This window comes from Trichoplusia ni, chromosome 14, assembly GCF_003590095.1.
Source record: "Trichoplusia ni isolate ovarian cell line Hi5 chromosome 14, tn1, whole genome shotgun sequence".
Classification (NCBI taxonomy): domain Eukaryota; kingdom Metazoa; phylum Arthropoda; class Insecta; order Lepidoptera; family Noctuidae; genus Trichoplusia; species Trichoplusia ni.
The window spans coordinates 7,896,895-7,914,191 of record NC_039491.1 but is presented as its reverse complement, the minus strand read 5'-3'; the positions used below and the strand labels follow the sequence as shown (position 1 = coordinate 7,914,191).

The following is a 17,297-nucleotide window of genomic DNA, read 5'->3' as shown; positions in this document are numbered from 1 at the left end:
CCTATTCAAACAAGTAGCATAACTATTGCATCAGCAGTTTTGTTCAAAACCGTGCGTTGTCCCTATTGTATATAGCCTGTAACTTGACAGTTTGAAAAAGGTTGGTTTGAAAAACAACAGGTAAATCGCATTAACGTAAAGTAGCATAGACCGCAAAGCCTTAGGTAAAAAAAGGCGTGACGTATCCATTACTTGGTTTGAGTAAAGTTGTTATGCTAATTATTGTTTCGATAATAATTTTCAAAGCTCAACGGTCAGTCGGAGTGTGATGACCAGTCAGTCGGCGCGCCAGTTGCCAGGCGTGTGACAGAGAAGGGAGAGCGCGCGTCACCGCGTCAGTGCCTGCCGCGGTACCCGGCATTTATCGCGGCGCATTCTCGTATACCGCGCGTCCCTAGCTCCCGTCGCCCGCACATGTATTCCGCGAGTGTGCCTCAGTGAAATCTCTTGTGATCTCCGGATGTTTTGCGTGCCAACCATGGGAGGCCGGCTAGTGTTGTTGTTAGTGATGTGTACGGGCCTCGTGGTCGCCGACAGGAAACTGACCGTTGTCGAGAAAATGCGAGGAGACGCGGACCTCTCGCAGGTATTTCAAACTTTCTAATGAGTACTTAAATAGTTTTTAAAGTCTTTTGTTTTAGTTTCAAGGAGTTTTGGAGATGACTCTTTGGTGTTAGAACTCTTGCGGTTGTTCGAAAGTTAGTTAGAGCTGTTTTACGACGTAACTTCGATGAGTTAAGGACTTAATTGCACCTGCAAGCTGCGCCTGAATGGTCACAAAGTTATATAAGTTTAGCCTGACTAAAATAACACTATTATTACATAATTTGAATAATGATCAAAACAAATATTGGATTAAGTAGCGTAATGACATAAAGTTTTATAATGAGATTTAAAGTAGAGTTCTTAAAGTCGCAGCTCAGTGTTGTTGTTATTTTATTACGAAAACCAGTTTAGCAGAACTTGCAACTGTATATCTAAAGTCAAGTAAATAAACACTTATCTTATTAGTCCATATCTTATACAGGTAAGTTTATTTCTTCAACTTGTACCGGAGTTATTGGGTCACTGTTATCAATGAAGTTATTGATAGCTCTATAATAAATGGCGATGTGAAGAAATGTTTATTGTTAGTAGGCTGGTATACTATAATAATTTCTCAACGCTTTTCTTACTTCCACTTAGTTTACATAATACGAAGACTTAATAATATAAGCTATGATTAATTATCGCGGTTGCGATTTGTAATCGCCGGCCATCTGGCTTTGAACATGAGTCATGTGGCTGTACCCCTTAATTTCCACTCGGGACAATGCTCCACTGATTTGTGCCTTTTAACTTTCGCTGCTCCACATTAGAGTTTCCTTTGTCTGTGACGTTTAGCTACAGTTACGATCATTATATCTCTGAAAGGGAAAATGGAGTAGGCCGAGGAAATTATGAGAGAGCTATTATGTTAACACATAACGGTCGAGTCATGTTATGAGGTAATTTGGGGTTAAGACAATAGATGTCATAGCTTGATGTTCATAGCTATCCCGAAAGGAAAGTCGGTAATTGTAGCTCATCTATGGGTACGGTCGCCGGCAAAAGCCCATCCATTTATTTGACCCTATTGCTCTATCTATCTTGTTAATGCGAAAAATGTAGAGTGTGTTTTGTTACCGACTGTATATTGTGTATTTATTTAGGATACATTTATACCGAAATATTTTACACTAATAAGCAGTGTAGTCTAGTTTTGTATAATATTTAAAACTGTGGACTGATCGTTATGTCATTCATCGGAAGGTTTCTGTCTTCTGAATACACAAGATCTGAGTGGTCTCTATTCGGTTACAAATAGAATGGAAATTCTATCCTAATCTACTCATTTAGAAACATAGTCAAGAGGCGGTCATAAACCTATTAATATGTGGTTCGAACATGAAGATGGAACAATGTTTTCTATACCAGCAAAAATTTTGTGAAACAATAATCTAGAGTATTAGGATTGCGTCATACCTTTTAAACCACAGGTCTAATCTTTAGGTTGGATAAAGAAAATGGGAATAATTTTGAATTAAACTTCTAGTTTTTTTTACACTCTTCAGATTGCGCAATACACAGGTATAATTTTCGATAACTTTGAATCATATATCCAACGGTTTTTTCTCGCGCGTTTCGTGGGACCACTCCGCTAGTTCAAATCGCAACCGTCGGCGTCGTGATACCGAATACTCACCTCAACTTTAGTATTGCATATATTTTTTTTAACAGGAGAATTTAATAGCTGTTCTCAAAAACAGAAAGAGAGAGTCATTCTTTTTTTCTTCAAGTCATTTCTTTTTTTTTTTTTATTTATCAAAGTTGTAGAGTATGAAACAAAAGATCTTCTTTACTTATAAATTATAAGAGTATTGTCCCACGTTTGCAGAGGTGCCATGAACTTTCAACTCACTTGCTGCTGACCTCAAAACGGAGCGAATGATCGTCGCCGATATGCGTATGAGTAATAAATAAGCGTTTACACTGTCACCGCACTTGTGATCGCGATAGATCTGGAATATTGCATAATGATTCAGCTCCCAAATAACTTATTCAGTCAAATATAAAATCGATCGATAATCGTTATTATCTTTGACGTTTTATGCCCAAAACCGTTTACCTCTGTTTTGGTAGTTGCATCATACCTGAATGATTGCTCAATATGTAGAGTCGATTTTTAAAACACATTAATTCCTTTTAAAATAGACCTTGGTAAATTAAGTATATATTGGTTGTCAGTGATCACGCATCTTTCTCTTCATTTACAAACATTCCGAAAGCAGGTTACCTTCCAAATGTTTAGAGAATTAAATGATCTGAGATAAATATACAGCAAATTCACTTCCGTAAAATCATATATATATACCAAAGCTGTTTAATTTTCGTTCGTTGTCGAAGTACAAATGCGAAATTACAGAATAACGTATTATTACCTTCTGTACAAGTAGACCCTCTTTGCGCAAAATTCGAAGTTGTAGCTATCAAAACGATACTTAAACTTAAGAAATACACGTAGAATCAGTTTATAATAACTTCGGCCATAACGGCCAACTGTAAATAGTTTCATTTAAAACTTTATGAAGCGCGTCTTATCTCTAAAAGCATATTGAATAATAGTTTGTTCAGCTTGTTTCAGTATTGACAAAAGTGCGCCTAACAGTTTGCTGTGGACAAGAGTCACCATTCCATCTTCTATAACGGAACTTTTTCGCTTAGCACTCTTTGTTCAATCGACCTTTGCACTTGTGGTGTGCAATAAATATCGACGGCTGACTCTGCCAGTTTCAGGTCGCATTATGAGTTAAAGCTATCATTTTCCCATTGTAAAACTAGATGGTTCTCTTTTTCTCATTTCGTCTAAAACTCATTTGTGTACAACGAAAAACATAAGTTTATATTGCATGCCTTAATGTGTTCACATATGTGTAATCCTGTTATCATTATTCATATTATAGTCATTGCTAGGTCTTAATATTATTATTTCATTATTAGACAAATAGAAAGTGCTTTATGCATAAAATATTTCATTTACTAAAATGAGCTTACTCAAAACTTATGCACACGGGCGTGGTCATTTTAAACTCGTAGCTTAAACAGTGGACTAGTGTATTTGAGGCAGCTTGTAGTAACATCTAGTATTTAGTTAACGTATAAAATGTATAATTAATCTTGTGACCGAAACGTGATGTCGGGGACTTGGCGCAGTTTTTTATTCTCTACGGTAGAGCATTAGTTGGAGTGTATGCAATGCTGGTATTGTATTACATCTATGTATGTTTAAAAACAATGTTATTTAAGGATAATTAAAACAAAAGTAGTTTTTAGTTCCGAATTATCCCCGATTGACCCGTGACATGTGGTTGATAGGAAAAACGATGTCAAGTAGAAATGTAATAAAATCTTACAATTCTACATTCAGCAGAATCCACCACTGCTCCAAAAATGTGAAAGGTATTTTTATATCTCGTTAAAGTTATTCATCCAAAACAAGCGTTCTAATAAAAAACAAGTGAGGCGGAAGACGATTTCAGTAAACAAATCTCCAAGAGTTTAAAAAAGAATGTAATTTTTCTTTTATTTACGTAGCGGTGGCCGCTCCGGGCCGATAAGCCAGGATGAAATCTTCTTATTAAAGATATTATTTAGTCATGGTCCGGGACATTGGATTTACCCACAAATTTACATACTTTGTTCGTCGCGAGAAGGACAAACTACAGAAATATACGAATTCAATAACTAAAGCGCTTTTATTCAAAGTGGAATTTAAGAAATCTTACCTTAGTCGCTGTCAAGGCCTGTTGCGGGCTGTTTAGAATACTGTGCGGTCAATTATTGCGGGTTAGTGGGTATTTCGTTAAAACTTTAGTTACAAAGGGCTGTTTTTAATCTCATCACTTTCGTTCCGAGGCCAATGCTTAATTGCGGTGGGCTAAGTGGAATAAAATATTATAGTGGCCAATAATTGTAGAGTGCCAGTGACATTACAAAAAGTTTAGGTACTCGCCCAGTCCTTGAATCTACGCCCACAACAATTCCAAACGCATTATTAACCTATAGTTCGATATGTATTTGTGTGCGCAGGGTGTATTTGTTACTATTTCGGGATAAACATGAAAACTAATAAAACTTTACTAATATCAGTCCGTACTTTTTTGTTTTGGTAAAAAGATTTTACTTTTATTACTTTTTTTTTGCCACACGGAAGTTTAGTTTCGGTTGGTATGAAATTCATTATTGAAGGTGTTTAGTGTTCAGGTATTTAAGTATAAAAAAATTAACATGATTAAATTGGAAGTCTAAAAATCTAAATAATATTATTTTAATTCAATTGCAAAAAAAGTCACACTCCAAAAAAAAGACCTTGTTTATAGAAATGTTAACTTTATCTAACCTATCTTCATTATGAGTAAAACTACAAGCCATTCTAACAGATTTACTGTCAACATCGCGACCAAAAGGCACACAAGCCCGTGGCTGTATTTAAATAAATTACCGATCAATCAATGGCGTCCACCAACTTACAAATGTTATTAAAGCCCATATTATTAATTGAGAACGTCTCAAATGGCTGCATCCGTTTGTCTTATGGTTCAATTGTCGTTCAACTTTGTCAAAGGATTTATTAATAGCTATAGCAACGTTTAGCAATTAGGTCCTCATAGAGTTGAGGAACATTTATTGAAATAGGGTACGTGTAGCCTGGAGTTCTGGACCGTTCATGTACTCTAACAAACCTCTTCATTGTAAAGTCCTATGCAAACATACGAGTTCTCTACTATTCTGAATTGTAGCTTTCATAGAACTATAAAAGCTCACAGTTTGATTGTTTGAGTACAAGTTATTTGAAAGCAGCAATCATTGCTGTTTTTAATTATTTTATGGATACGACTGTTTTACTGACTGTTGACTCTTGAAGACAAAATTAATTGAAATAATATGTCGAAGTTCAAAAGTTGGTAAGTTCTAAAATATTAATATTTAATTCGTAGAAATAGCCTCAGTGTCACCCAAAATAATAAGGTTCTGAGAAGACTTCCTTCGTTCTATAAATAACAGCTTTGACAGAAAACTCAATATTAGTCTTCACAACTTGTTCGGTTGCCTCTACATTTAGACATCGACGTAATACTTAACCCTTCTTTAATTATGTAAGATTAGATGGAGTCTTGTAATTGTGCACGTCACGTCCGACATATGTATATCCCCGTAGCCCCGAAGCTTCATACATAAGTGGAGGGAGCACGCGACGCTCATCTTACCCGCTTCCTCCGAGATAATTGTTGTGAACAACGGGTCCCTTCGTCAATCAACGGACAGTTAAATTTCATTTGAGCTCCACTATCAAAGTTTCGACTTACGAAGAATATTATGTTACCTTCGAGGAACTTTGTCATGTGGGTCGTTAAACAATTATGTTTTACACGGCCCATATTGTCAATAGATGCTCATGACTTGGGACAAAAAGGTTTTTATACATCCTGTTTAATAAATCATCAGATATATTCGTTTAGTTTAAATTTATGGTACCTGTTCCTGTTTATAATTGGGAAAAATGCTTTAATGAAAATTGTTGTGTGTCGTGACCGACATACCAGGTTTCAGTGTATCCTAACGCTGCGCTGCTTTGCCAATCTAAAATATTTATATGACTCTTGTGTAACAAACTGGGAAGCATTTTATCCTACAATATCATCAAAATTAAATTCTTGAGGGACGATACTTAGACGTGCATAATTTTAAAATGCGCATCCCGGTAACCAGTAACTTTTTTAAACATAAACTACTTTTGAAGGTTTTTGCATAAAAAATGAAAACGATCAGCCTTAAAATTAAAGTGAAAACTCGTTTCAAAAATTATAACTGAAGATTTTTCCAAAATCTTTTGTTTAAAAGTGGTGCTTCGTTTAATTTGGACTGCGTCGTAGAAAATGACAATGATTTGGATGTAAATTGTTTTAACTGTTGTAACAAGTGATAAGCGAGCGGTCGGTGAAACTGTTATCTTGTGGAAAAACGGTTTTTCTTTTCGAGATTTTCCTACTGGGAAATGGACTATGTAGCTTTTATATTGGACTTTCAGTACATTCATGAACTGCCGTATTACAAATTGATGGAAACGAGTAATGTAGACATTATTGGATTCGAAGATTTGTGATTTTTTCAGATCAACTTATGTGGCTTGTTGAAATCGAGAGAACATTTTTTTTGAGGGACGCTAGATCCAGTATCCTGATTGAGTCTTACCGGAATGAAAAAATACGTCTTCGTGTTACGGAAAGGATACAAATTGTATTTACCATATACAGTGTGCTAGTAAAACATGCACGACAGCAACGTGACAATATCTGGGGACACATCCTGTCACCGCTTCCTGCGCTGTAGGTGACGAAGTATCAATTGATGGGGAATTCAATATGAGCGTATTATGCGGGCCTATAGTAACACACCTAGCATTTTCGTATTCAGCTCCCGTCACGGCGCCTGACAGGTGTACGTAATGCCCAAACGAATTTTTAACGTATTTCGGTGAAGGCCGAGGCTGAGCGACGACGTTAAGCTTTTTATAGTCACTGATCATATCTATTATTAGCACTTACTTAGAACTTGTGTTACGTGTCGGATTCGGAAACGGTCAGGAAGGATTCGTAATGCAGCAATACATTTCAAATAACGTTTTGTATTCTAAACTTTTCGTAATCTTGGCTGCTTTTTTAATAACTTGTAGAGCTTTATGATAATAGATTTTCAAATCAATCTAAACTTATTGATATTAATTTTGTGATAGAGGAACTTAAGTGTCCATGTGATAAATAAAACTATTAAAACAATACCTGTACAGGATTTGGGCCAATATTTATGAAAATTGAAAAAAACGACACCGCAAACATTATGTTTTATTTTAGTTCATAATTTGAGCTAAACTAAAACATTTTGTTAAAATAAATATTTTTTTCAATTAATCCCACGAATCAGCTATTGCCAAAAGACCGAAATCGTTTGATTTATAAAACTCAATATTTATGTTTGGAAATTAGAAAAACAAATTGTTTTTGAGTAAATATGTTTTGCTATTTGAATGAACAAATCTATTACAATAGACAGATATTTCAATTAATATTTTGTTACTCACATGCTCTGGGTATTGACTAACTAATTGGCAATCTGTATATTTTGATTGATGTTCTAACAACAAACGTAGTTTTAAAAGTAAAATGGATATGTGAATGACATGAGGCTTACGAAATGTTTTTTTATACCAAAAAAGACGAAATTTCAGTGTTTCACACTAAAGTGGCACTCGCATTACTAATCAGACGTGTCGTTACGAAAGGTCTTAGAAGATGAGTGAACTTATTATTCAGACGCGTTAGCAATTGTACAATATTATAGTTTCAGCGTGATTGACATTTTTGCACAAACCTGATATCAATGTTATAAATATTAGTTCCTCAGCAATCTGGCGACTCCTAATAATACCTAAGACAATTTAAAAATGTACCGCTACAAGAACACTGAGCAAAAGAAACATTGAACGTATCGCCCTAAAGTGTAATATCCGGAACATAGTATAATTTCAGTTTGCAAATTGTCGGACGGTAAAGTTTTCTAGAACTAATACATTTTACATTACTTGCCTACGAGTTACGATCCAGCTTGAAGTTCGCCCTAAGCATGTTTAGATAGCGTGTTGTTTTGTTGCCAAAATGTCTTGCGGTATTAAGGAATTACCAAATTAAACATCGTGATATTATTATGTTGTAAACCCTTTGTAAGTTGGAGCGCTCAAACTTACTTAAGATTAAGACAAAGGCTTTTTGAACTTGTTGTAATTATGAGTATACATTATGCTTTACTAGAAGCTATGATATGCTTTTAAATGGATCATGAAAGCTTCTAGGTTTAGTTCCGACATTTAATTATTAATTATTCGTATATTTGATCTATTTTACATATCATGGCAACAGTGTTGTCAGCGGTGTTTTAATAATTATAATTACTCTGAAGGTCAACATTTGTGAAAATTTCAACAGAAAAACATCTGTCTTTGAAATTACGTAATTATGTTTTCCGTAAAGTTCTAACTTATTAAAGGTGCTTGCGTCATGAATCACTTTGCTTTTTAAAAAACTTTTCCGTTTCATTTTATAAGTTGCCATTCTCAATTATGAAAAACGATCAGATTTTAAAGTCGTACCGAAAACTAGAAAATAAGTTTTAATTACCTAGCACGTACTATTGGAAAATGTACCGAGTTCTTTTAAACAAACATATAAAGTTTAAATTAAAATTTATTTCGTTTTAGGCGTTGACGCATTATTTGTTGTCGCCTATTAACTTTGTAGGCTGATGCAAATAACGGTTGGGACGAAGTTGACAGTGATGCGGGTGCTCAAGTGATTCCTCTTATACAGATTTATGGGCTTTTTAACATACCTCCGTATCTGTAAGAAATACAGAAAGAATTGTTGTTGTGGATGACGTGAATTTTCTTTTACTTATCTTCACTCATATTAGATTTAGAATGCTTGCATGTATTCAAAAATCTTTTATGACCGTCCTTCTAAAACAGCTTGGCTTATTAAGTAATTTAAAAAAAACATTTGCTGGTCATTTTGACTACTTGTATTATTAAGTAGCTCGAACAGATTATATTAGGTACTCCATGACAGTTATGGCTTAGACCTAAGTCTGAACTCTGCTATGCATGGCACTGACGTGTCCTGGGTGAGATCTCAGGAACAACTATTTGTATAATCTGAATGCTTTTTCCGAGTTTAGATACATTTGTACATGCGATTTGAATGTTTGTGAAACCTCTCGTTAACATATGTATATTTTTCAATATATTTTCCTGAAATTCCTAAAAGCGAAAATTCCGCAAATAGAATCAATCAAGACAAGTGGAAATGTGGATAAGGACGTGCTTCATTAGGTGTATGACAAGAAGGTCAAGCACAATACTTAATACAATACAAGACAATAATCTATCTATACTAATATATAAAGCGAGAAGAGTTTGTTTGTTTGTTTGTTTGAACGCGCTAATCTCAGGAACTACTGGTCCAAATTGAAAAAATATTTTTGTGTTGAATAGACCATTCATCGAGGAAGGCTTTAGGCTATAAACCATCAAGCTGTGACTAATAGGAGCGAAGATACAATGGAAAATGTGAAAAAAAACAGGGCCGGTATAAATCATAACTATATCCACGGGGACGAAGTCGCGGGCAACAGCTAGTTATTACTAATACTTTATTCGAACTTCACGAAATGGATGAAAAAACTTGTTCTTAAAATAACTCGTATTACGAGATATATTTTGTTAGACTTTATGTTTTCTGTAGTAAATCTCCGCTCGACTAACTTCGTTGCTTTCTTAGAACATTATGCCAATTATTATTAACTCTACGCACAAGACCCTAGAGACGTAAAAGCTGACCAAGGGATAATACAGAAAATATTTACTTAGTTTTCTGTAGTAACTATTAGGTCCTACTATCGTCACTATATTAAAATTAATGTGAATGTTTTTATATTAAAAACGCTTTATAGCTGTACTCATTATCGAAATTTAAATGTCGAGAAAGATTATTAGCTTCACTTTGCAGCGCTAAATGTCACCAACTCGAGCAAAACCATAGGCAAAAGCTAGTAGAATAAATACATCTCTTTACTTTAGAAAAGATTTCCGGCTTAGACCTTTTTTCTGCGAAACTAGGTGAGAAAGCGTAATAAAAAACGATTAAAATTACTCAAAGCGCCGATACTCAATTGTTTTCCAAGTTTTATTACATCCGTTTGTTAATTGTCCAATAGATTTGCTTCAAACGTTTTAAATCGGTGACCTTAATTATTCAGGCGACGAAGTCCACACCAACAGCTTTCGTGCTCGAACCAATGAAATCAAAATTGGGAATCAAAGATCGTTGAATCAATTTTTTATCGCATAACCGTTAGTTAAAAACCGATTTACTGTGTTTTAGGCTGGTGTTCATGAAATCCATCAACACGAATAGTTAAAAATAAATATTTTTTCACAAGATCTTCTCAACAGTATAACTGTGTCTAAACTAGCACGTTCGCCAATCGTGCCAGCTAACCTCTAAATTAAAAAGGTGACAAACGAAATACACCTTTTTTAAACAAAATCCAATTCCTCGCCAACTTGCAAGTAGAATTTAACAAAGAAATGAATTGATTCCAAAGAACCCGATAATGTTAAAAGCCCCGGCTGTTGAACTGTCCGTGTTATGACCTTGTTACTTTTTTTGCGACACTCGCACTGAGATTCTAATCAAAAAGGAAAGAGGTTGGATCCCAGTTTCAAATTAGCTGCTTTTCAACGCGAGCAAATTGACCCTTCATCCGTGATGTGCCGATAATTGAATTTACGCCATGCGAGGTACGGAAACTTTACTATTAATCCAAAGACTTATGGAGCTACCTTTTTATTTTATGACTGCAACAAATTGAACCATGGAATTAATTTGTAATAAGCATGTGCTTTTAATCGCATCAAGTACCTAGTTTGCACGAAACAAACCCAGTAGGTGGCACACCCTCCCGAATTATACAGAAAATTTAATTATGAGTTTTGCATCTGCCCTTTTTAACGACTTGTGAAACCGTGCAATGAAAGCCAATCGGTTGTTTTAGATACAAATTTCGGTAAATATCTGCCTGAGGCAAGTAGGTAAGATTTTTATTTATCTTCAAATACCTGTAACTTTTCTTATTCTACAATTCAGTTGATTAAAGACTAAAAAAAGAAAGAGTTATGAACATACATAAGCTTTAAAAATAAGCGACCGCGACTTTTGCGGTTATCGTAAAATCGTGAAGAAAACATCGATGTAGCAAATATTTATGACGCGCATAAAAAGTAATTTGCTTCGATTCTGAAAGTTATCTTCGTATCATTATCACAAATGTGAGTAAACGACAAACGAATGAATCCAATAATGTTGGGGGCTCCTCGGAGGCACATAACACGTTCGCGTCACGCGTCTGTTGCAGGCCCCGGCTTGAAAGATAGGCTCCTTTATATTCAGAGCAGTGAGCCCACACAGCGAATTGCTTACAATTCCCCAGAATTTCTGAGCGGTATCATTGTTCTTGTTTGGATATGGATCCACAGGTATACGTTTAAAAATTCAACCCTCTTAAAGGTAGAGTTTTGAGAAGTTTGACTCCTCACAATGTTGACATCACGTAGATACTGTTTCACGATGTTATTTATGCTAAAAGTTCTTATGGTGAGTCGGTGTCGTGTGGTTTACATCGTACTTTCAGAATATAAAATAAACTTATTCCACATGAAAATAGATTGCCTTGACCAAATGTTTTTAATCTATCTCCCAAATCTAACGACGCCTAATAGTTTTAGACGCAGTTAACATTATTCAGTGAACATGGCTACATTAATAATTATTTCAAGTATTAATAATAATTATAAAGCACGTTGATTTACCGACTTGCGTGTGTCAATTAATTATTCATTTGTCGTTGAGTTTTTCCGTTACTGTACCGTGTATAAGGAACACTTGGCTTGCAGGCGAAGCAAGCATGGGTAAATATAGACGCGTTGAGACATTAACGACACGAAACTTTACTTGTATAATTCTGTGCCGTATTGCACGTAAAATGTGATAATTATATAGAAACAGAAAGCTCTTGCAAAACATGTAATGTTTTTTTAATTAATTGTTGCAATAAACCGTTCTAGAAGGCAACGAAAAAATATTATATTTTGAGAAACTTCGGATGAAGAATACGACATATTACCCTCTTGGCCTGTGCCTCGGAGTGAGATGTATATAGGCTGGTAATATAAATATAGGTTTTTAGTGATGCGGCTAATGAACTGATACAGGTGCGCTTAGCCGTGAAGCGCACTCGACGTGTTGCAAAATGTCTGGTTGCAGAGGGCTGCGTTTGAACGTGACTCGGTGAAGCCGGCGCGCACTCTTCTCTATTGTCTACAAGGCAAGGCGTTATCACGTTACCCCGCCCTCCCCTTTTATATGACTGCATCCCTTAAGAACTACGTTCCCGTAAATGCTTGTTTATCGTACACCCATTTTTCTAAAGAAAAATGTTGCCTCCTTTTTGAGACATGCTTTCCAATGGAAGTCGCTGCCCTTTGTTCTTTTCTTTTAATGTCTTTTTTATAACGATTTCACAATGAAAGGAGTATTTTGGAACGACTTCTAAATTACAGTAATTTATTAAGACATTAGGGTCAATTGATTTGTCTGTTTTATGTAAGTGCTTTAATTGACGCAAATGGAGATGTTGTAAGTACAGATATCATAAGTAATTTGACAAATAGCTGTGATGCCTGATCGTGATTAAAATGAATGGGGAAGATCGGCGCTCTATCTCTTACAAACTGATTTTAAAATGCTTGCATGGTCCATTTAATCCGTCATCGTTCTAAATTTATGAGTGTTCCCGCAGCCCCCCGCAATAAAACTCGATGATCCGTGATCTGTATGCCAAAACTTCCACAATAGAGCTATAAGTTTGTATTATTACGCACGGTGCGTCTTAATGCATCCGTGAGGGTTGTAAGCTAACAGTTAAAATGTCCGATTAATTAAATATCTGATGATATATTGCATTCCATAGTTTTTATCGGTGTAGTTGACGCTATTTATTATTTACAGGGCATTTATTAAAAGCGTCATGCTTCTCTCCCCCCATGCTCTACACAAGTCCTGCTAATAATAATTTGCTGTAACATCATTATGAATTTCAACTAGTTGGAATAGTAGAAATAATACAAAGAACTTCTGAGCAAGAAATATAAATGAAAACTTAGTCGTGAATCTCCGGAGCACGTCCAAGGCCTTGACATGATATTTAAGGCGAAAAAAATAAACATTTCTTTAAAAAATAATAGTAAAATCAATCAGCTTGTTTAATGAGATGTATATTTACTTCAAGGTAATGACTGTTTGACAACCAGGTATAAAGTTACTGCAATAAGCCCTGGTAAATTTGACAGTCGCATTGTGCGGAGGTAACAGGCGGCAGTGCTGTCTAGGTGAAATTACCCGTTGTTTCCAAATGACGTGCTCTGATCATGCTAATTAAAGATCATTGTATTGTGCTCGCCATCATTATGAATATTAATTACATTTAATGCAAAATAATTTGCGAATATCGCTTAAAACAAGGTTAATATATTGAAAGAGGAAAAAAGTCCTACTTAACCAATGACGAAAGTTGTAAGTTCGTTAGTCACATAAAACAAACTTCAAAGTTTCAAAGACGCAAACTCAAAAAAACAGACAAAGTTAAGAAGAAACTGTAACAAGAAGAATTCCGTTTAATAATGGCTCATAATGATATTCAAAACATCCTTGATTATACTTAGAGTGATTGTATATATGAAATATTTGCGGCAACCGCGCACATCGTCGCCGCATTCTTGAGATAACATCAAAAATTCTCTCTATATCGTTATTATTATTAAGCTTATAAGAAATGGTAACGGGACACTTACGATGCACGTGATATCTCTCTGTTAAAAACAACTGACGGTCTTAAAACTGGTGGGAAAACATGATCGTTGTGAATAGATCTTTTAACTTTGGAGCGATCGTTCTTTGTTTGTTTTTGTTGTTGTCTATCTAGTTATGCCCTAATTTTGTGAACATTTTTTGTAGGCTAAATAAAAGAGTTAAAACATCGACAGTTAATTAGAATGTGTTTTTAAATAAAATGATTAATTTTCATCAAATAATAGCAGGTACTCGAAAGGTTTTAATAACATAATTAAAATAAAACAGTCGATCGTTGCTAGCACCTTAAAAACACCAGCGTTAATTCGAGGAACATGAATAACTGCGTTATATTCAATTAATTTCTTGCATCGCTCCCAATGGAGCCATCAAATTGCCGTTGATTTAATAACAAACTTTTACAATGCCTGGTTCTTGTAATTAATACTATCCAATTGCCGCGAGAAGTTTTCAAATACGAAAGCGATCCGATTTGGCTTCGAGAAACTTTTCTTTGAAACGCGAATCCAGGTACGATTTCCTTAGTAATAACTTCATTTTACACGTATTTCGTTATTTAGAATGCTGAGTATTTTTTGTAGAGAATTATTTTGATTTTTCATTGAGGAAACTAGGATTTAATCGCCACAAGATGAAGTATCTTTGTACTTCTCCAATTACAATGTTAACAATAAGTTAAATTTAAAAGTCATCAAGTCACATCACAAAAATATCTCAATCTTCATCCCTGACTACAAAATTTTATCTTAATTCCGATTTAATATAGCTATGTTAATCTCATGATTCGAATTCAAAGTTACTGAACAGACAGGTGCACTCAAAAGTAACGACTCTTATTAATTAATTGTAAAATTATCAGCGGAGAGCTTTCATCCAAAACGTTTAACATCGTATGAATTAATAATGGAATCATAACAAGATTGCTTTTGTATCAGGAGACAAGGGGGACTACTATCAACCCTTTAAATAAACTGTTGCAGTCGTGGAAGTGAGATGGAAATATACGGTATAGAGTGGTGTCTCTCTCACGAGGAGCTCGTGGCAAAGCTGCAACTGCATAAGTAAATCGATCACAAGTTAAGCTACGCTAGACGCGGTCGGTCCGTAGATGGGTGGCCATCTTTGTTATAACGAGTTCCTCCGTGTTCCGGATGGCACGTTAAATTGTGGGTCCCGGTTCTTATAAATACATCTTTGACAGTCGTTACGGGTAGTGAGAAGCTGGAACGGCTGACAACTAGTGTAACCAAGGGGGGGGGGGTATCGTGTTGCCCAGGTAACTGGGTTGAAGAAGTCAGATAGGCAGTCGCTCCCTGTAAAACACAGGTACTTAGCTGAATCCGGTTAGACTGGAAGCCTACCCCAACATAGTTGAGAAAAGGCTAGGTTGATTTTGATAATGCTGAGAGTGGTGTCTCTCTCACTCACATTCATACTTTAAGTTTTGGTGATAGACCCCCAGATAGTCTGTCGGATAATTTTCACCGCCCCAGTACTTTATTGAATCACCATTCATTTTTATTCGGATCACTGACCAAAGATGTAGTAATAAGTACAAGCGCCACGGGTCAGAATAAATGCTCGCGAGTATCCGGACGAATGCCCAGGTAGCGGCCATTGTTCTTTTTTGTAACTAATAGTCTCAGGTATTCGTTTTGCAAGTTGAAACAGTCTCTAATAAAAAATGCGTTGTTTTGTTGTTTATATTTAGGCTTTGCGATTGGATCTTTACCGGAATAAACGATTAAGTAGGTTGTGACACATACAAAACAAGTACGAAAATAAAACATATTTTCGCTTTAGTTATTAATTAATTTAACTATAAACATTTTTACCAGGAGACAAAAATAAAATTTAAATTAAATACAATCATTTGGAATGTATTGATGTATATTTATATTGAAGTGATCTAATTTTATAAAAAACAAATAAAAGTTCTACATTTTGTTTTTTAACTCATTAAATAAGCAGATGTTTCAAAGACACTCAATTGTTTTATACTGTATTATTTAATAGTACAGTAGCTACTGTATTTTCAACATAATTTATTGCGTCGTAACGCATTTTTCACGTAAGATAATGCACAAGGGGCACCTTATCATAGAAACAATCTCTTCCGGACAACATTTAGATGGGTAGGTAAGATTGTGTAGAGACGGCGGGCAGTCCTAATATACTTGTTTACGAATATTGAATATTCATCTGTTATTTACGGAAGGTAATATTTTAGGAGAGAACTGTTTTTGTAGAGTTGGTATTTAGTATAATTATTGCTATAAACATCTTGAAGAAATAAACAGACGTGACTATAAGAATGTTTATTTCTTTTTTATATATATACGATTTCTTTCATATATTGGATTTGAAACGTGCATTAAGGTTAGTCAGTATTTTTAGGGTTCTACCTTCTCTCTAAAGCCTTGCTGTGAGTCCATCCGTCGGTCACCGATATGCACTAATAATTATACCTGTTGCTGCTTCAACAAAAAGTAACAAGTCCTAGTAAGCAGCTCGATTTGGTCTTAAATGTATAGGTAAATGATCAATCAGGTTTGCAAATATTCTTAATCCTTTTTAGACGGAAACTCAGTGTCTCGAGTCCGAAGGACTTTTAAACCTTTTTCAAGTTTTAGTTTCTTACAAATAATGACTTCAAAATGCTCCATTGTCAATACATTTAAGTTCTCATAAAACACTTGATTCCATTAAACATGACTCTAAGATTTGTAGTCGCATTAACTGCTATTAGCCAATAAGGAAATAATTAATTGAATTAATTAGAGCTGTTAATCAGACTTATTGTAGAGTGCTGTTAAATAGCGAAGGCAGTTAAAGCCGTGTCGCTTTGGTATTGCCTTAATATTTCTTTGTTTACCTCGAAAATAATTTTGATGCTTATTTTTATTATTTAACATTCAAATAATCATAATCAAACAAGTACTTGATAAATTTTGTGTAATTTATTTTATACTTATTACTTTAATTATTCCTTTCATTTTGTAAGCAAATTATTCATAGAAGATTATTATCTTAAACTAAATAAGAATCGTTTAGAAAGATTACATAAACTGCTTGAAAAACAATCTGTTTATACAATTCGCACGAAAAAAAAACATACAAACATCACATTTGACCACAAACGCCCAGTATTTATTCAAATATCGAAAGCAGATGCGCGTACAATAAATCAGGGACGCTCACATACAGATTAATGTGACTAAACCATTAAACGCTAACTAC

At 34.9% G+C, this 17,297-nt stretch overlaps 1 protein-coding gene across 1 annotated transcript in view; it reads left to right on the top strand.

The window, feature by feature from the left end:
* Nucleotides 1-250: 250 nt before the first annotated feature.
* LOC113500491 (fasciclin-1) overlaps nt 251-17,297 on the top strand; it is a 58,417-nt gene continuing 41,370 nt past the window's right edge. The window contains exon 1 of the mRNA XM_026881313.1: nt 251-586. Coding sequence (XP_026737114.1) covers nt 461-586 — 126 coding nt within the window. The 5' untranslated portion in view covers nt 251-460. The remainder of the gene's footprint in view (nt 587-17,297) is intronic.